The sequence below is a fragment of the Macaca nemestrina genome, chromosome 10, assembly GCF_043159975.1.
Source record: "Macaca nemestrina isolate mMacNem1 chromosome 10, mMacNem.hap1, whole genome shotgun sequence".
Classification (NCBI taxonomy): domain Eukaryota; kingdom Metazoa; phylum Chordata; class Mammalia; order Primates; family Cercopithecidae; genus Macaca; species Macaca nemestrina.
In genome coordinates, this window is record NC_092134.1 from 52,941,858 (window position 1) to 52,963,924 (window position 22,067).

At 32.9% G+C, this 22,067-nt stretch overlaps 1 protein-coding gene across 2 annotated transcripts in view; it reads right to left on the reverse strand.

The window, feature by feature from the left end:
• LOC105473300 (protein tyrosine phosphatase receptor type Q) overlaps positions 1–21,700 on the reverse strand; it is a 222,050-nt gene extending 200,350 nt beyond the window's left edge. Inside the window, exons 1-7 of one of the 2 annotated variants that reach the window (XM_071071389.1) lie at positions 21,545–21,700; positions 12,745–12,905; positions 11,819–11,927; positions 10,943–11,169; positions 4,929–4,998; positions 2,815–3,014; positions 1,393–1,642 (exon numbers count right to left, since the gene is read on the reverse strand). In XM_071071389.1, coding sequence (XP_070927490.1) covers positions 1,393–1,642; positions 2,815–3,014; positions 4,929–4,998; positions 10,943–11,169; positions 11,819–11,927; positions 12,745–12,905; positions 21,545–21,698 — 1,171 coding nt within the window. In that variant the 5' untranslated portion in view covers positions 21,699–21,700. Of the gene's footprint in view, positions 1–1,392; positions 1,643–2,814; positions 3,015–4,928; positions 4,999–10,942; positions 11,170–11,818; positions 11,928–12,267; positions 12,380–12,744; positions 12,906–21,544 lie in introns of those variants that run through there. The other variant, XM_071071390.1, reaches the window with a different exon arrangement.
• Between the last annotated feature and the right edge of the window lie 367 nt (positions 21,701–22,067).

The following is a 22,067-nucleotide window of genomic DNA, read 5'->3' on the forward strand; positions in this document are numbered from 1 at the left end:
TGCCAGTTTCATTCTAATATTCATTGTAATATATTTATTGTCAGTGCTACATTATCTTGAAACATTTATACCTGCATATATATATTGTGTTCCACAAAGTCTGGATATCTGGCTTGATAAACATTTTCTCTCTTATTAACACAGGTAGAAGTTTCAAGAAAATAAGCCTCAAAAATTATTAGCAATAATTTTTACTTTTTCTATCAATATTTGTATTTGTTCTAAGAAGAAATTTATACCCTACAGTTGGAGGATTCAAATGTAACATTGGTAACATATGAAAAGAATAATGACATTTTAAATTACTCTATTTTTCATAGATGTTTATTCTTTCTTTTAATTGAAATAAAACAATTCCAAATATTTTTCAAAACAAAATTATTATCTACCAAATTTCTCCTTGTATGACCCTTATGAAATCATTTTTTATTGTATAAAAAGTAAAGAGTATGAAAGAAGAAAATGGTATAATTCAAAGATGGTTATTTAAATCAACAAAAAAACTTCAAACTTATATGAAATGAAAAATAACAGAAGCCAACAGCTATGTTATTAGAAAAAAATGCTTTAGTGAAATTACTCTACCAATAATTTTCAATAACCTCAGAAATTGGCAATTACAACCTAATGCCTGATACTACATTACGATATATCTAATACGTCAACTATGTATTATGCATATAATAAATACCTCATGTATTATGGGACTATATCAATATCCATGAAATTTTATAAATATATGAAATATATAAATACATATATTTACATGAATACTGATATAGTACTATAATTAAATGTATGAATACCATTCCGAAAATACATTCTCATAAAATTTAGTGGTAATAATAATATCTAATTATTCTCATTTAATTTTAACCCTGGCACCCTAAGGAAGGTACTATTACTGTCTCTATTTTTCAGATGAGGAAACTTCAGTGCAAATGGGATTTAAGTGGGTATATATTTTAGCTACTGCTCGTATCTGATACCAAAATGTGAATCACATACTCATTCTGCTAGTGCAGGTATTTTTGCTTTTGGTAATGGCAATAACAGTGAGAGAAGGTGTAGATGATTCTAAATCATTTAGAATGGCAAAGGTGATTACAAAAAAAATGCTGAGATTATAAAATGACAAAAGCTTATATGAAGATCAGGGTCAGCAGCTCAAGAATTGTTTCTTGCAAATCTTCTTTCTCCTTTTAAATACTTATTTTGTGCTATAATATAAAAGGGTATAGAAATTCGAAGAAACCCCTGATGGGATGCCTGTGGTATATTATTAGGGGAAAAAGTTACTGAAAGGTAAAAATTAAAAAGAAATATGTATATAAATAAAACATTATTCTCTAAGTCATTTAAATCTTTTTATCTACAAAAAGTGAACCATACCTGATTCTGGTGTTCTGACAATCGTACTATCAATATAACCTGCTTCAGTTGTAACAGCCGAAACTTCAAAAAGATATGTTGTATAAGGTCTCAAGTGTGTCACTATAAAACTGATAGGCTCTTTCCACACAGAGCTGATCTTATTCTGTGTCAACGTGCTTGATGAATATGTGGTACGCGATGGAGGTGTAACTCTACCAAGGGTTGGAGAAGGGCTGGCTGTACTCCATAAAAAAGATTCACTATTCTCCTAGTAAATAAAATAATATCAACAGAGAAATAATGCTGTATCTCTTGGTGGACATGAGAATAAGAACATGTAATTCATTTCTTTTTCTTTTATGCTATACAAACACACATAACATGCAAGTTATAGACAAATTTGCTAGATTTTATTTGTACCCATTTATGTCTGTAGTTTTAGAAGAGAACATATTTATTGTATTCCTTATACCTTAACCTTTATGAATAGAATTTCAAGTGGCTTAAAATAAAGGTAAAACTACAGCAAAATCATTTGTAAGAATTTTTAAGCTTCACGTTAACAGTGTAAGAGCCAAAGAGCTGAAATAATTTTACTCTTGTGTATGTTCAAATGCCACCTTCTTATTGTTAATGATCTTTTTTTTCTCGTAAGTCCCAAAAAGTACTAGTATGCCACTAGCTCATATGTTAGGTGTGTGCATGTATTAGAAATATATCATAATTTGAAAAGGAAGATTTTTAGACTTTTTAAAGTATTTACAACAAAAATAACTGTTTGACTGTGTTTTCATTAATAATAACACAAAGATTACTAAAATGATTTTAGGAAAAGCATTATTATGCTTATCTTATAATTAAAAATTACGATACTTATTCTATAATAAAGCATTACTATTATGAGGTTTATCATCAATGACCAGAGTAACAACAAATTATTTACCCAAGATATGCACAACAATGACAATCTACCTCTGCAAATTTAACTTCGACGATTACCCTACATGTACTCTTCCCTCCTGTCACACGGAAGTAAAATATTTTCTCCAATTATATCTCATACTTTTCCACCTCAGGGCTTTATAAAGTATACTCTACTGGGAATGCCACCATCACACAATCTCTATCTGTCCTTGCTCCATGGTGTATCACAAATGTTACTCCTTTCATGAAGTCTTTTCACAATTCCCTAAATGATTTTAATCTCTCACTCTTGAGTTCTCAAACCATTCCTGTATTCTGCCTGAATAAGGCCAATTGTGTAACATGATATTCTAAGTAATCAAATAACTAATAAAACTTTGTGTATAACATGATACCATAACTAATCAAATAACTAGTAAAACTTTGGTAAAAATGCAATATCTAGATGCTAGAAATGTGAAAATATAAGCTTATCTAAGATTTTTCGAGACATAGAAAGTGTTCTGTGGTACTTACATTGCATTCTGGCAATTTTCCAGTCAAAATATCCTCTACTCTGATTGAGACATCTTTCACTACTATCCCACTTCTGGCATGCTTGACACTAATCTTGAAGCTGGTAATTTTGCCATTTGGTTGCCGAGGTAAATACCAAATCAGGTTAACTGCTGAAGAGTTGTAGGCCTCAACTGTGAGATTCACCACTTTTCCTGGAGCTGGGGAAGAGAAAGATTGGGAAGGAAAACACCTTGTTATAAAACTTAGAATTACATTTATATAATTTCATGGTACATGAAATTAAATATATAATACATTGCATAAAATCTATTTGTGTAAGATTTTTATAAATATATTTAACTGAACTTTGCCTAAAATAAAAAAACTGGAGTTGGGGCAAATCAACTTTACCTTAGGATAACTGGGCTAATACATGCATTGATGAAATGTTTCAAATAAATATGAAAAAAATTCAATCAATAGTTATGAACATACAAATAAGTTGGGATAAATTTCTTACTTCTTTAACTATTTTGGAATAATGTAATTTCATTAGATATGAAAAAAGTAGCAAACTGAATCAATTATCCAACCATTTTCACCAAAAAGCACATTTCTGGAATGTTTATAAATGTCTAGTGCCTAATATCAAGTGGATACCCTCCAATTGGTTGTGATTATTGTATTTTAAATTTTCAAAATCAGCTTTCTTCAGAATTTCATTATGCTTTTCTATCAATTATTAATTATATAGAGTAATAATAATAATCTGAGTTCTATCTGAGTTGGCATGAAGCCAATATGAAGCTAGAATTAGGAGAAATTATTTCCATTAACCTCATGGTAAAGTATGTAAAACTGATAGAGTAAAAAACCAAGATCCTTCAGAATATAAAACAAACACGACAAGTCACTTTTGAAAGAAATCAAAATGAAACAAAATGTCTGAGATTAAAAAAAAAGTGATAATAAAGATGCCTAGTATTAAGATGCCAAATAACTAAAGTTTGGGTTTACATTGTACAAAAGAATGCTAGAATATAATTTATAAATAATAGCCACATAAATTACATAAGAAAGTTAGATCTTTGGAAGGAGGTCTATATGAATATAGACTTATAAGGTAGGAATTAAGGGACTTTAGAACAGTTGCATTCCAATAAAAATAAAATACAATGCAACAATTATTGGGAATAATGTTGGACAGGATGTTAGCAATGAGGGTGAGAGTCAGAATACACTTTGATGAATCTGCTGGTAAGATTTACTGATAGATTATATGTGTACTGTGAGAGAAAAGAGCCACAGGTGACATCAGGATTTTTCCTCTATGCCCCTGGAAGAATGGAGGAATTTTTTTGTGTGTGGCGGGGAGGGAGGGGGGAGAGTCTTACTGTGTCACCCAGGCTGGAGTGCAGTGGCGCTGTGGCACGATGTTGGCTCACTGCAAGCTCCGCCCCCAGGTTCACGCCATTCTCCTGCCTCAGCCTCCCGAGTAGCTGGGACTACAAGTGCACACCACCACGCCCAGCTAATTTTTGTATTTTTAGTAGAGACGGGGTTTCACCATGTTAGCCAGGATGGTCTTGATCTTCTGACCTCGTGATCTACCCACCTCAGCCTCCCAAAGAATGGAGGTATCTTAAATTGGTTTGGTAATGGCTGCATGTTACAGAATAATATAATAACTATTAAAATCCATGTTTCCAAAAGCCTTATAACCTGCTTATGACTTAATGTTAAAAAGAAAAGTCAGAATATAAACGTCCATACATAGCACAAACTTTTCATTAATGTATAGTCATATAATATATCTTAATGGGGGAAATAGACAAGCCAGAAATGCATCAAAATGATCAAAGAGTTTTTTATATGATAAGTCTGTGGATAATTTTCATTTTTTATTCTTGTTTTTTCAAAGTTTTGTAAGATAACAATTACTACTCGTATAATCAGAAAGAATAATACATATTTTAATGAATAAATTAGCTCTCTGAAAGAACTCTAAAACTGAGTGGCCATGCTACTGAGAATTGTATGTATTTTACTGTCAGCTTTTATTTATATTCTTTATTATCTTAAGTGACAAACTCATGACTAAATCAATTTAAAATAAATGACAGGAAAATTACCACTTTCTGCAGTTTGGAAGAGAAATGGATCACTAAACACTCCAATGCCAGCACTGTTTTCAGCAGCAACCTAGAACAGACCAAACGGATTGTGTTCAAACATTTCACTCCCTGAAAAAACAGAATCTAAAATTTAAAAAAAAAAAAAAAAATTGACTTATCCATAAGATAAATGCCAAAGATGCTTTTTTAATACTCTCAAGGAAGAAGGTAAAGATGAAGATATCTATATAATCAACATATAAAGTATTATTGTCAAAATTTTATAGATGAGAAAACTGGCTGAGAGAGGTCAAATACCTTGCCCAAGGTCACACAGGAATAAATGGTAGAGCAAGAATCCAGCAGCTGTTGGGTTTATTTTGAAAGCTCAGTATTTCTCGACTATATCCACTACATAAAAGACACTACAATTATTTCTGTAACAAATGCAAGAGGCCATGTACATGGTACCTTAATTTAGAGTTCACAATCTAATCAGGCAAATAAATACTCAAAAAAACTGTTTTAAAAATAAGTAGGTTTAATTAATAATTTAAACTAAGAATTCTAGAATTTTAAAGATAAAAAAATTGATTTGAATAATCTCTTCCAATAGATTAGAATAGAAAGAGAAAAATGTCATTAATGAGAATAAGACTCAAGCTTTTGCGAATGCCATGACTGGAATCATAACCTTGTTTTAACTGTAGTTCTATCAATTCCCAGATAGTAGCTTTGAGTAATTTACCTAAGGTTGTAAGTAACATTTTTCTTGTCTTTAAAATGGGAATAACAATGTATCTATGTTGTAGGATTGTGCTGAGGACTAAATGAAATAGCACATGTAAAATACTTAACAGGATTTTTTCCGTAACATTACTTATACTAAAGACATCAAATTTACCATACCAAATACCCTTTGGAATTCTACAATGGCTAACATTTATTTGAACAGAGTAAAGGTCACAAGAATGATGTATAAAGTGTAAGATGAAACGGAGAGTAAGGGCTTCCCAATAGATCTTAAATAAGAGAATTCAAGGAATAAAAATTCAAACTCAGTAAAAATAGATCTAAGCAGAACTAGGCTGACTAAATCACCTTCCTATGAGCAATAGTTTCTTATAGCACATTAAAAATTTTTAATTATCCTCAATAGCATATATTGACATGTTAATTAATCTGAACGTGTGCATGTTGACAGAAAATACCTATATTATATAATACTCAGATGTCAGTTAGAAAAAGGTTGCCTATTCTTTAAGTTATGTTTTCTTCATAAAATAGTCATCACAAATCTTTTATTTTGACTTCTACATAGGTATGAACTTTTTTTTTTTCTTTTCTCACTGTGGGAATCATACTATTAGTATTTGCTTTCCAGTTCTGATCGTGTTCTTTAATTTTGCAAATAGGCATACTTCCAGTAAGAAAAAACTTCCTGGCAAAATCTCTCCCAATATTTCTTATCCTCTAGGAAGAGCGTCTCATTTGTATAAAATCACATATTTACACAGGTTTTATATATTTCCTTCTCTATATTTAATTATTTTCAAAGCTCAAAGAAGATATTGATGTTATATTTAGGAAAGATTCAGAAGATATCTTTACTCTTTATTATCCCTTGGAAATGTCATACATATCCCTTAACTGGAAGCATTTTCCTGTGGCCTAATTTAGCACTGCTTTTTATAAGCTCATCTTTCTGTAGCATTCAAGTAAGACGATGTTAAATTTCGCATATTAACTATGTAAAGGACGGCTGGGCGCGGTGGCTCATGCCTGTAATCCCAGCACTTTGGGAGACAGAGGCGGGCGGATCACGAGGTCAGGAGATCCAGACCATCCTGGCTAACACGGTGAAACCTCATCTCTACTAAAAAACATACAAAAAAATTAGTCGGGCGTGGTGGCGCGCGCATGTAGTCCCAGTCACTCGGGAGACTGAGGCAGGAGAATGGCGTGAACCCGGGAGGCGGAGCTTGCAGTGAGTCGAGAACGCACCACTGCACTGCAGCCTGGGCGACAGAGTGAGACTCCGTCTCAAAAACAAACAAGCAAACAAACAAAACAAAACAAAACAAAAACCCCAACTATGTAAAGGACTAAACATTTTTTGTAAATGCAAAAGAGATAGTAAATGTTCAACAAATATTTGTTGAAAGTAACTACATTGAGTTCATGATTCTTAGCAAAAGTGGCTCTTTAGAAATGTTCAAACCAATATCCAAAATGTCAACAACAGACATGTAAATACAACAAGGTTGGAAGAAAAATGAAAAGCTAACTATAAGTTTTATTTAAAAATGAAGTATTTCAGTTGTAAAGGCTAAATTATTTAATTTAAACTTAATTTATTTTTGAAAAATGTCACTAAGCTAAAGTTTTTTTAAATAATTAACCAAAGTTATCTATTTCATAAAGTATAAAAGATACTTTATAAAGACACTTTATAAAGTACAATGTGCAAAGATAACAAAAGCTATTTGTTTTTCTCTTTGTTTGTTTTGTTTTGTTTGGCGGCGTTTTGTTCTTGTTGTCCAGGCTGGAGTTCAATGACACGATCTCAGCTCGCTGCAACTCTCCACCTCCCGGGTTCAAGTGATTCTCCTGCCTCAGCCTCCCGAGTAGCTGGGATTATAGGCACTCGCCACCATACCCGGCTAATTTTTCGTATTTTGAGTAGAGATGGGATTTCACCATATTGGCCAGGCTGATCTTGAACTCCTCAGGTGATCCGCCTGCCTTGGCCTCCCAAAGTGCTAGGATTACAGGCATGAGGCACTGCACCCGGCCGAAGTTATCTGTTTTTAAAAGCTTTAGTTTACTGATTTTTTGGAAAATAAAATAAGTTTAAATTTAGCCTTCATAAGTCTTGTAAGTAAAAATATTCTACCTTTTTATTAAACTTAAAGATTTTTTCTTCAGTATTTTTCTTCCAACCCTGTTAGCCATATGATTATCTCGACAGATGCAGGAAAAGCATTTGATAAAATTCAATATCCTTCATGATAAAAACCCTCAACAAAGTAGGCATCAAAGGAACATATATCAAAATAATAAGAGCCATATATGACAAACCCACAGTCAACATGATATTGAATGGAAAGCATTCCCCCTAAGAAATGGAAGGAAAGTAGGATGTTTACCCTCACCTCTCCTATTGAACACTCCCACTGGAAGGCCTAGCAAGAGCAATCAAGCAAGAGAAAGAAATAAAAGGCATCCAAATTGGAAAACAGGAAGCCATACTATCTTTGTTCACTGATGACATAATTGTATATCTAGAAAACTCTAATGACTACTCCAAAATAATAATCCTAGACTTGATGAACGACTTCAATAAAGTTTTGGGATACAAATTCAGTGTGCAAAATCTAGAAAACTCTAACGACTACTCCAAAATAATAATCCTAGACTTGATGAACGACTTCAATAAAGTTTTGGGATACAAATTCAGTGTGCAAAAATAAGTAGAATTTCTATACACCAATAACATTCAGGCTGAGAATGAAATCAAGAATTCAATCCCATTTACAATAGCCACAAAAAAATAAAATAACTAGCAATACATTTTACAAAGGAGGTAAAAATCTTTACAAGGAGAACTACAAAACATTCATGAAATAAATTAGAGGTGACACAAACAAATGGAAAAACACCATGCTCATGGATTGGAAGAATCATCATACCATACCGCCCAAAGAAATCTACAGATTCAACACAGTTCTTATGAAATTAGCAACGTCATTTTTCACAGAATTAGAACAGCAATCCTAAAGTTCATATGAAACCAAACAAGAGCCCAAATAGTGAAAGCAATCCTAAGCAAAAAGAACAAATCTGAAGGCATCACATTACTTGACTCCAAATTACACTACAAAGCTATAGTAACTAAAATAGCACAGTACTGACACAAAAATACACATACACATTAGTGCAAGAGAATATAAAACCCAAAAATAAAGCCACATACCTACAACCAACTGATTTTTGACAAAGTTGACAAAAATAAACAATGGGGAAAGGATATTCTGTTCAATAAATGGTGCTGGGGAAACTAGCTGGCCATATCCAAAAGAATGAAACTGGATCCTTAGCTCTCACCATATACAAAAATTAACACATTCTGGATTAAGGACTTAAATATGAAACCTGAAACTATAAAAATCTTAGTAATAAAAACTAGGTAAAACTCTTCTGGATATTGGACTAGGCAAATAATTTATGATGGAGACATCAAAAGCGATTGCAATAAAAACTAAAATGGACTTAAATAGGACTGAATTAAACTAAAAAGTTTCTGCACAGCAAAGGAAATAATTAACAGAGTAAACAGACAACCTACAGAACAGGAAAAAATATTTGCAAATTATGCCTCCAACAAAGGACAGATATCCAGAATCTACAAGGAATGCAAACAATACAACAAGGAGAAAAACCCCATTAAGAAGTGGACAAAAAACATAAACAGATATTTCTCAAAAGAAGACATACAAGTGGCCAATAAGTATATAAAAAAATGCTCAACATTAGGAATTATCAAAGAAATGTAAATTAAAACCACAATGAGACATCATCTTATACCAGTCACAATAGCTATTATTAAAAAGTCAAAAAAACAGATGGCAGTTTGGATGCAGAGAAAAGGGAACACTAATACACTGTTGCTAGAAATGTAACCTCTATGAGAAGCAATATGGAGATTTCTCAAAGACCTAAAAATGGATCTACTGCATTCAACCCAGCAATCTCACTACTATGTATCTATCCAGAGGAAAAGAAATCATTGTATCACAAAGACACCATCACCCATGTTTATCATAGCATTATTCACAATAGCAAGGTCATGGAATCAACCTAAGTATCTATCAATGGTTGACTGGGTAAAAAAAAAAAAATGTGGTATATATACACCATGAAATACTATGCAGGCATAAAAAAATAAAATCATGTCCTTTGCAGCAACATGGATGGAGCTGGAGAACATATCCTAAGTGAAATAACTCAAAAATAGAAAGTCAAATACCACATATTCTCACTTACAAGCGGGAGCTATGAGTACACATGGTCATAACAATGGAAATAGTAAACACAGGATTTCAAAAATGGAGAGGGTGGGAGAGGGTGAGGATTGAAAAATTACCTGTTGGGTACAATGTTTACTATTTGAGTGACAGGTATACTAGAAGCCCAAACCCCACCATTATACAATATACCCATGTAACAAACCTGCGCACATGCGCGCTGAATCAAAAATAATTTTTAAAAAAAGACATTTCTTTGGAGTCTAAATTTTATATATAGATCAAGGCCATGTTCTTAGACCACAATATCTCAAAACCTGGCAAAATTATTTTTACTAAGTTTGGTTTTATTATTTTACCCTTAGCTGTTATGGAAAGAAGTTTACAAAATCCAGTCCTGCAGCTATTAATCCTTCAATGAAGACTTTCTCTCCAATCTAAAGCACCAAAAACAAACAAAAAAAACAACAACAAAAAAAAAAGAAAAAAAAATTGAGCTCCCCTATGCAACTATTATACAATTTTCATACGTAAATCGTATAACAGATTTATTGCCCTTTTTACTTTGGTTTCTAGAAAATTGGAGAATAAAACTTGTAAGTCAATTTTTAATAACTGTGTAACATCCTGTGGTTTACATACCTGCATTCAAACTACCCTGGCCTCTTGTTTGCATTTAACTTTTCCTTCTTTAACTTTACATAATTTTTATTTTCTAGAGTATTGTATTATATTCATACACGTATATAAATATATGCAAAAATATTCATAGAAAAAATGAAATAGGTAATATACAAATATGCATAAAAATTGAAATGAAAAGAGACGATAACATTTTACCAAGTGTTAAAATCCCAGGTGGATGTGAGGCCATGATTCTGAACATTGTTTGTCAGTCATGGACTGTATTCAGCTGTAAAGGCTTGACAAGGTGGGAAAAACCTCCTACACTTTTAAAATGAATGAAATGTTTGAACACTAAGTAGTCATATACAAAATAATTACCTTAATTTCATATGTTGTTCCAGGATTAAGATTAGTAAGAAGAACTTCCAGACTGTCTGGCTTTGCTCTGACTTGTGTATATACTGTTTGCATCCATGGACAAACTTCCTTATATTTGACAATGTAAGATATAATCCTTCCATTTGGGTTAGGTGGTGTATTCCAAGACAGAAGAATCCCAGCAGATCCAACTCTTTCCCCGGCTAGGAAGACTGGAGGCCCTGGTTCTATTTTTTAAAAACCCACTTTGTTAAAAGGTCAAATAATTGTTGCATTTTCACAAAAACACATAATAACAGTATTTACAAATGTAAAATTTGAAATTTCCAAAGAGCAATATGAGTTTATACTCCCAACAGCTCTGTTACTATTTAAAAAAAAAAATACTATGGGGAATACCAAACACATTATTTTATAAGAATGTGAAAAATGGAATGCTACTAAATACTACATGCCAAATATACTTTTGATGCCAAATCATTTTTAAAAGAAATTCACTTAATACAAGGCTTACACAGAAAAACTAAGAAAACACGAAACAGTCTTACAAACGGAATAATCCTTCCTGAGCAAATGTAACCAGTTTATTTTCATGGTTCTGTATTATTTAAATGTTAGCATTAACAGTCTCTCTGATCTATTTCACAAACAAGTATAGAGTAATTATCTTAGGACTTTGAAAGTAAAGGAAGCTGAAGAAACAGCAGAATGCAGGTTCTAAGCAGATCACTTTCTTAAGTTTCCATTTTGCCTTAATTATTCTACACTGTTTTCATGAATTTAATGTACATGTTGCCAATATAAGTATTTCCATCCAGTAGAATTATACTGACTCCACATACTTTACTTATAAAGTAATTTAAAACATATACTCACTTGTTACATTTGTTGTCACTGTTCTACTAACAGGTGAGCTGTATGTTGTAAAAACTGAAGAGATGGTTATATCGTACCTAGTACCAGGAACAACATTGGAAACATCAACCTAGAACACCACAAACAAATGTTGCATTAAAATTCTTTCTGGAAAGCAAGAAAGCTAAAATAAATATATCACTGTAACAAAAATTAACACTTCCCTATATAACTCTGCACTGTTTATAACATCACAATAAGTTCCATACTATTGTAAAATACAGATTTGTTATATAACTTTTTACCAAATAACTTTAAAATAAAAACTCATAAAACATACTGTGTTATCACAGCCTAAGTCAGCATTTCTATCTATCCTAGTTCACTGTCACAAGGAACAACTATTCAAGTCTTGAGAAATCTACAGCCAATGGCTTAGCCCTTGTTTTTAAAGAGTGTATACAAAATACCTGTGTCTCTGAAGTCCCAATAAAAAGTAAAATAAAAATGATAAGAAAATCCATCTTTATTACATTTTTCAGGCAGTAGAATCACATTGATGGCTCTAGAGAGAAATGTTGCCTGCATTAATGATTTAAAGACAGATCCTTCTGGCAAGTACACAATTAATGAGCCTGTATTACTCAATAGCTCTGCCTTTCTTTGTTAAACTATTCATGAACCCTTGGATGACTGGCTGTAGGTTCAGGGTGAACTTAAAAAAGAAAAAAAAGCAGCATAGATGTTGCTAAGGTAACAGTCCACCGATGCTGAAACTTACACTCATCAGTTTGACATCAACGTTTTTGTCTTCAACTTACGCTTTCAAAAACCCAACCAGCAGTAAGTTTTTGTGGTAGATAGGTTTCATAAAATAAAGAACTTTCCTATTAGGAGCAAAATATAAATACAAGTAGACTCGGCAAGTACAATAATGAAAACTATACCTGATATTCTCCACCTCCAAGATCTCTGATAGTAACAAAGCCACTGTCAGGAACAAGATCCACTTGATACCTTTCCACATGACCAGAGGGTAGGCTCCAGTGCAGAGATAAGGAATGTGTGGAAATATTGAAGGCTCTAAGTTTCTCAGGTTGTTCTGGTTCTGATATTGAAAAATAAAGGTTTAAAATAAAATTATTCTCCCAAAGTTTCAAAAAAATGCAAAGCAATAGTATAGGTTCAAGTTCCAAAATAATCATGTTGTTAGAAATCACTGAGTACAATAAATGATCTCTAACTATATTTGGGTGTTAGACATGTAAATATTTAACAACACCTAGGTTTTAGGTATAACTATCATAAATAATATAACAATTAATTTTGTTTCTAAAATCTTTCTTATTTACTAAAATCTGCTGGTTGACCAGATTGTTTTTGAAAGCCTATGCTCTAATTGAAAATTTGAATCATTTTAAAACAAAGTAAATATAAACTGTTTATCCAATTACTTGGAAATTTACCAAACAGAAAATAATTGGAAAAATATATAACCAAAATTTTCCAGATTTTTTTAAAGGGTGAGCATTACTGATAAATATTTGTTATTTTATCTTTTTTTAAATTTTTAATGTCTTTTTCCCTTTTCTACGGTGCTGATCTGATAAATATTTTGTTAGGTGTTTCTTTAAAAGAAAAGATAAGGTTTCATATCAGAAATGAAATATAGTTTTAAAACAAGTACCAATTGTTTTAGCCATTTCAATCATATTTTTCTACCTTTGCTTCGACTTTTTCAAAACTTTTGTTTATGCTGCCTGTACCTCCTTGAAGGGAGTTTTCCAATAAAGTTCTTCTGATTGGTTGCCATGAGTCAGGTATGCACTCTGCCTTATCTTTAGTGCAGATTCCAGACAAACAATATAGGGGGAGGAAGAAAGATTATGAAGCCAGGCATGTAAAACATGTCTGATGCAGACTCAAGCTAACACTGTTTCTAAACGAAAGGAGGCTGGAATTAATTTTGAACCTCATTTATCATTTTAAAACCCCACTACCAGAAACGATTTGAAAATGGATATAATGAAATATACATTTTCTAACAAAACTAACAGGGCACATTGCATATAACAGAAATATTAACATAATAGGTCGTTTTCTTGGTGTTTTGGGGAAGAATGTTTCTGAAATAGTTTTTCTTTATCTCTTTTGAAAGTTCTTCTAATGATTATAACATAACGCTGTCCTGCATACCCAAAGCTTATATCAATTGATTAATGTCCACCCCAACATTCTCAGAGTTCCAAACATTCTCTTGGCATCAACCGCTAATTGTCCACTATTCTTCTGGTAACTCTAAGAATACTGTAAACCCAAGGCAAAAAATCAGAGAAATACCCAGCCTGTGTTGGGTAGAATTTCTTTTTAGCTGCTGACATTTTTTCCAAGGTAAATCAGACCTATGCCTTCTGTATTCTCAAGCTTGAGAGAAAAAAAAGCTTGATTCTCCTATCTGCTACATTAAAATAGACAAAAATCTACCATGATTGATCTATCTAACCAACTGCTACTCACATTTACTGATTTGCGTGAGGGTTTAATACTATTGTTTCAGGGACCCCAGACAGTAACTAGTATCTATGAAGTATTAGACAAGAAACTAATGAAGACATGGAATAAGACTTTGGAAGAAAAAGGAAGATGTGAGAAGTGAAGCACTAGTTACTGGGATGGCGGTGAAACAGGATGTGGTTTCCTGGACTGAACAACCCTTGCCTACGAATGAATGGTGTCTCACCAAGAGAAGGAAGAATATATTGGTCTGGACAATTGCCAATCTGATCAAGAGGGAAGGCCTGGAATCTTCACAAGAGTTTGGTAGAGGCCTTTCCAAATAGCAAAGTGTATGGAAGCCCTGGAAATGAAAAAGAATAGGAGTAACTGAGGAAAGCCAGAGATTCTGGGATCAAATAAGAAAGGGGAACAGACTGATGATCATGTAGGTCATACTAGAGATTTTAGGGTTTTTAAACTAAATTCAGTGGGAAGCCACCAAAGAATTTTAAGCAGGAAAGCCATGGGGCTTGTTTTTTGTTTAAAAATATAATTTTGAAATATGGGCTATAAATTAGAGCAAGGTAAAAATGGCAGCAGGAAGCTAATTAGTAGGAAATCATGGTACTCTAGGCTGAGAGGAGGGAAGCTTGTCCTCAGAAAAAGGTGGAAGATCTACAGCAATGCTTAAATCATTATGGAAGAGTGCCGCTTTCTGGTTAAGAGCTAGAAGATTCAATTAATTGAAAATAGACTCCATAACAAAGATATAATTTATTCTCCATGGAATTTAATCTCTCAAAAGATAAGAAACTAAAAAACAAAAATACTATTCTCAACCTAATTTTTACTAACCAATAAAAATAACATTGTGAAGTGGAAATGTTTGGAGTTTTAAGAGGAAAAAAAATCATTTCATATTCAACTTAATTAGGGCTGGCAAAAGGAATTCTAGGTTTAATTACATGTTTCTTCCAGACTTTAATTTCCTAAAAATGAATCCTCAGAACCCTGTATCATTAGAGCTTAAGAGATGTTCTGTAATCAAACCACTTTGTCAAATAAGTTCTTTTTAAGTTAAGCAGCTTTCTTTATTGTAGGATATTTTAAAGCCTCAGATATGCTAATATATCTTGTGAGTCTCTAAACCACCACTGTCCAATAAAACTACCAAGTGAGCCACACATGCAACTTTGAATTTTCTAGTAGCCACATTTAAATAGTAAACAGAAACATGTAAGATTAATTTTAATAATATATTTTATTTAACCCAATATATCAAAAGCATTATTTCACATATAATTATAATAAAATTATTGAGGTGGTTACATTATTTTTTTCATACTAACTCTTTGAAATTTCATATACATTTTAAACTTACGATACCTCTGAATTTGGACTGGCCATATTCCAAGGTTAAATAGCCACATGCTGCCAAACACCATATATTGGACAGTACAGCTCTAACTATAGCATCTCTTAACTTTTCCCTTGGCATTGCAGTGAATTTACCTAAATTTTATTTTAAGAAGCTGAGAAATAAGATCCGATGGTCTGTGTCTGTAAAGGAAACAGCTCAACAGAGTTGGGAAGACGTCCAATATAAACAAAATCTTACATATCTCAGAACATTCAAAAAGAGTCAGACCTATCAAAATGGTATCAAGAAAGCAAAAGAGTACAACGGGCAGATATTTTAAAATAAAATACTAAGACTTTAAAAGTTTCATCATCATTGTTAACTTTATATTTTCTCTGCACTAACACTGTATCTGATAAGTTTTGAAATTCACTTTTTAATTTTTCTGTGATTACATTATAGGTTGGACATAATATATGCTATTACAGATAATGAGATATACAAACAGTAGATTTACAAAATAAAAAGAACTAACTCCTACTTAAGCTTATGACACACTTTGCACTGTGCTAAGCACTTTCATATATTGTTTTATGTAACACTTGCAACAACACCATGAATACTACTATTGACATTTAAAAAGTGAGGAACAAAGAATTTAAGTATTCCACCAAGTCTCATAGCTAATAGGTAAATGGTAGAGCCAAGATTTAGACCCAGAGACAAAGTCTCAAGTTTTCAATCACTGTGAAAACTGTGTGCTCCTCTAACTTTCACAAAGTGGCTTATAAATAACAGCAGGTTTTAAAATCCTAAATGAATTAATTAATATTTTAGAATAGATTCAACTGCAAAATTGGATGATCTACAATTTTTCTTTCAAGCCTAAGATTATTATTTGAAGGACTTCTAATTTTGGCTTAAGGGATTCAATCTAAATATGTCCCATGCCAGGGCAATGTATACTTATCAAGTGCCTGTAGCTTCCTCATATTTAAGAAATAGGCTAGGAATAAATTATAAATAAAATAAACATCCTCTAAAAAGTCAGCATTATATCGGATGCCACCAGGGTGTAAAAATCAATTTTTAATACAGACACTGGGCACAGGCCCTAGAGTTGGATTGCTGGGTTCAAATCCTGACTCTGCCTTGTAAACAAGACTTTAGGCAAAATACTTAACATCTCCATACCTCACCGGCCTCATCTATATGGGGATAATAACACCTCACACCTTGTTGTGAGAATAAAATAAGTTAATACATGTGAAGTGCTTAGAAGATAATAAGAACTAAGTACAAATGTAAGCTATGATTAATAGTCTATTGCTATTTCTACTATTTTTCTCTAAAAGCCCTGGTCATCTCTTAGTTAAACCATCATGTTACCTGTTCTTCATTTCTTAGCTTAGCCCCCTCCTCATATCCACTCAGTGCTTTGCTCAAAATGGATCCCCAAGCATTGCTCCATCATTATCACTCTTCTATTTATAAAAATTAGGACAGGAAAATGTCCTTCTGCTCTGGAGACCACCACCAGGCAACCCAGATTACCATCTTTTCCCATTTCCTCTTATTATACTCATCTCTTAAGTCACCATACTGTTTTAACAGGGACTTCAATTACTTACCTGCAATATCTCAAAACCATCACCTAAACCGCACTATGCAACCAGAACATCAAGTTCCTACTATTTTATAAAGTGGTCTTTTCTTTAAGTAAAATGAAAACAAAATTCTGCATCTTTTATGAAACTTTCCTGATATTGATACGACCTTGGTTACTTTTTCCTCTGACAAAATTTTCTCTAAGTGAGCAAATTCTGTCACTCACACTAACTGTACTCTTTCCTTTACCTGTGTATAAACAAAATAATTTTTCATATTTTTTTCTTCAATCTTTGCTCAATGATCTATTTGATCTTTGTATCTAACCAAACATATCTGCTTTTACCACTAGTTGTGATTTGCCACATAGGGGACTTGTAGCAATTTTCTAACAAAAATTTTGGTTGGCTCAATTGGGAGGATCCTACTAGCATCTAGTGAGTAGAGGCCAGGGATGCTGCTAAACATTCTCTAATTAACAAGACATATCCTCACAAAGGAGAATCACTCAGTCCAAAATGTCAATAGTGGTAAGGCTGAGAAATGCTGCCACAGACTAAAACTTCTAGAATGGGTCCCATTTTAGTGTATTTGATTGTATACTTTACCTATCATAATACTCTGTAGAAGAAGACATTTGACACATGATTTAACATATTTGGTTTTTAGAAATAGATAAGGTATATAGTATCTATTAATATAGACAGATACTCCTCAACTTACAGTGTGGTTATATCCTGATAAACCCATCACAATTGATGCGATATTTTCCACTTGTGATGGGTTTATTGGATGTAACCCTTATGTAAGTCGAGGAGTGTACTGAATGCATATTGCTTCTGCATCATTGTAAAGTAGAAAAATAGTAAGTTAAAGCATTGTAAGTCATAGATTATCTGTATAAATAGAACAAAAATGTGCAAAGTGTTTGACTCTTTTAAAAGTCAAAAAGAATCTCAGAGGTCATCTAATTTAAATTTCTCAGAAACTTGATACCCAAAGACATCAGGTAACTTGCCCAGTAGTACTTAGCTAACAAGTGCCAAATCCTGGAGTAAAGCTGGTACATGAATTCTAAACTCATTCCTTGTTTTGCATTATCACATATATATCACATTTGGGAGGATAATAGTGTATGTGTTAAGCAGCATAAGGCCAACCCCCACAAAAGATGCCCAAATGCTAAACCCTGGAATGGTGAATATGTTGTGTTACATGGCAAAAGGCACCTTGCAGATGGAACTAAGATTATAAACCATAAACAGAGATCAACCTGGATTATCCAGATAGGCCCAATCTAATCATACCAGCCCATAAAAGTAAAAGAGGAAGGCAGAAGAGTCACATATGATGGGGGGAAAGGGGAGATTTGAAGCCCGAGTGGCAGTGGACCCTCCTTTGTTGGATGTTGGAAGAGGATCACAAGTCAAAGAATGAGGCATCATCTAAAATCTGGAAACAACTGTCAGCTGACAGCCACCATGGAAATAATTACCTCAGTTCTACAACCACAGGGAATTGAATTCTGCAAACTACTTGAATGAGCAAGGAAATTATTCTCTCCTGGAATCTACAAAAAGGAACACGGCCCTACTAGTACCTTGATTAAACCAGAGAGAAGTATGTTGGACTTATGACCTATAGAACTATGAGATAATACATTTGAGTTGTTATAATTTGCTACAGCAAAAATAAGAAACTAAGAAAATGTTGGCAGCCAAATAATAAATACCCATACCCTGAATTATCACCATATGTCTGCGACCTCTGGGTCATTTGCCCAATCCATAGCCTTCAAGATCACTTAAGAGTAATTCTCATGTGTTACTCTTGCAATCTTGTACTTTTTTGAAAAATTTAAAATATTCATAGGCTTCATAGCTTCCTTTGGATTTAAAAATTACTCTCTAAATTACTCAGGATAGGATTTTATTCTCTTTACATATTAAAAAACAAAGTCTTTCAATATTGAATTGCTTATAGTTCCAAAAATACATCATATTCATTTACACCTCCATAATTTTGCATGGGCTGTTCCCTAACTCTGGGAGTCCTCCTTTTCACACACTCCATATCCTCTCTAGTCTGATTAGCAAATTCCTAATCCTTTTACAGACATTACCAGCCCCAAAGAGCTTTCTCCATCGAGGCCATAGAGCTAATCTTTCCCTCTTCTGTGTAACTACAATAAGTTTGGACATACTTCCATTGCTTCACCTGTTGCATTGACTTATCCTACATGTGTTTCCATGCTTGTATTCTTTACTATCCTGTGGCTGTCATAAGACTATGCTTTTTCATGTGTATAACACATATTAGGATGTCAAAGACAAAGAACACATTTTTAGGAGAATAGATGATCCCCAAATACACCACATAATTCCACTAGCTAGATCTCTAATTCAGTGTGAAACTGAATATAATATTAACCTCATTTATTGATCACTATGTGTCAAATAATGTTTTATTCAATTTATATTTCACGTGTCATCTCAAAAATCTGCAGAACAGGCCAGGTGCAGTGGTTCATGCCTGTAATCCCAGCACTTTGAGAGGCCGAGGTGGGTGGATCACCTGAGGTCAGGAATTTGAGACCAGCCCGACCAACATGGTGAAACCCCGTCTCTACTAAAAATACAAAAATTAGCCAGGCGAGGTAGTGTGTGCCTATAATCTAGCTACTCAGGAGCCTGAGGCAGAAGAATTTCTTGAATCCAGGAGGCAGAGGTTGCAGTGAGCCGAGATCACGTCATTGCACTCCAGCCTGGGCAACAAGAGCAAAACTCCGTCTTATAAAAAAAAAAAAAATCTGCAGAACAGCCCACTAAAATGTGTACTTTTATCCTCTGAAATAGTCTATAGACTGTAAGTTTTCAAATTTCAAAAAACTCCACTGAAATTTTACCTTGAACAATACAATATATAACAGACATGTGAATTTCTTAAATATCAAAGATAATTTGCATACCTGCAACAACCCTGGTAAACATGCCAGATCCTCCAAGGTTGCCTCTTATTCTGTCTACCATTATGTTATATATTACACCAGGAGTCACACCTGTAACTGTGTGCTCAGTCACCATTTCCCAAATAAGATAGTCTTTTGCAAATGTTCTATTTGATATATAAATCTTATAATGAGTGAAATTGGTCTTTGTTGTATTCCACATTAAATTTGAAGAAGTATTCACAGCTTTCAAGGTTAAGCCACAAATCCTAGATGGTTCTAATGAAAAGGTAAATTATATGTAAATAGAAATTACACATATATTAGTAAAAATAGAGCAATTATGAATATTATAATTTAAATATCTATGTAACAGTCCTTTAATTTACTCATGTATAATGTTCTTTTTTTTCTTTTTCTTTTCTCTTTTTTTCATGTTTAATGTTCTATATGTTTATCTCTGCAAACAGAAAAATAAGATATTACATATGGGTTTTAATTTAAGTGACACAACAATATTCTCTCTAGTTCCCAAATATCTTTCCTTAGTCAATCATAAATCACTCGTAATAAAGACATTCCTTTAGCTTTGTGTCTCTTATAGCCATAAATATCCTTATATAACATAATCAGAATTTTGTTAGCTACCACCAAGCAGATAGCTAGATGCCAAAGAAGATGAAAGAGAATAAGTTATAGAGGGTGTGAGGGCTAGGAGTAAGGGCTTTTCCAAATGTGGCTCTTTTTGTTTACATCAAAGTTTTTAGCATTCCTATATTGCTGCATTTTTAATCTGTTCATCAATGGAACTAATGTTGCTCCTTGCATTATCATTTAGTCTCCACTGAGAGGCAACCTCACAAATTTTCACGAGAACTGTTGATAACTAATATTATTATTCCACCTCACCCAGAAACATTACAAAACCAATTTACAATAAATCTACAAACTTCAGGAAAGAGAAAACAGAAGTACTCTGTTTATCAACCCTCAGGTCAGTAGAAAATGAATTGTGTTTATATTATTAGGGCATAATATATATACATGTGTATACATAGATATTCCATGTATGTAACATATATAACAATATGTACATACAAACATATATGCGTACTTTTGGCTTCAGATTATTTTTAAAAACTCTGTGTCACTCTCAGTATATCTAGATATACAAATACTTTTATAAGTTCACATATTTTTGAGTTCTCTTAATCACATTAAGATCATCATTATTTATCAGCTTTTGTGTCTTAAAACAACTATAATCATGCTTAGCCAAAATACTTTCAAGTGTTACAGGACTATAAAACTAAATGCTATTTATGATCTTCCTTACTTGTAGTCACTTTTTTCATTACAGATACACTGTAATCTTTGTCTTTAACTGTCTTCATTTGAAACATGTAGTCCATGCCCAGAGTCATTATTTTTACTTTGGCTTTGTCGCCATAAACAATGACCTTAATCAGCTTTTCCTTTCTGGATGGCATGCAGTAGGATATCTAGAGAAAGAGAAAAGTAAATTTATATTTTCCAAAGTTTAAAAAGCACTAACTCTGTAATAATCATATTTACCATAATTACTACTACAAGGTAGAGGTTGTGATCCTTCCTGTGTTCACTAAGGAATAATTTTAGGCTAGTAGAGGCAGAATAACTCAGTGAAGTTCACAGAGTAATAAGCATAGTCGATTGTCTTAGAAGTTTATGCACTAAAAGACCAATAGACTCCATCTGTTTTTAAAGTTCACATGTATATACACACATACAAACACATATACTGATTTTTAAGTGTATACGCATATAATAGATATATTACATAATGAGTAGGACTTACTCTTCTGCACACCTGAAACAAA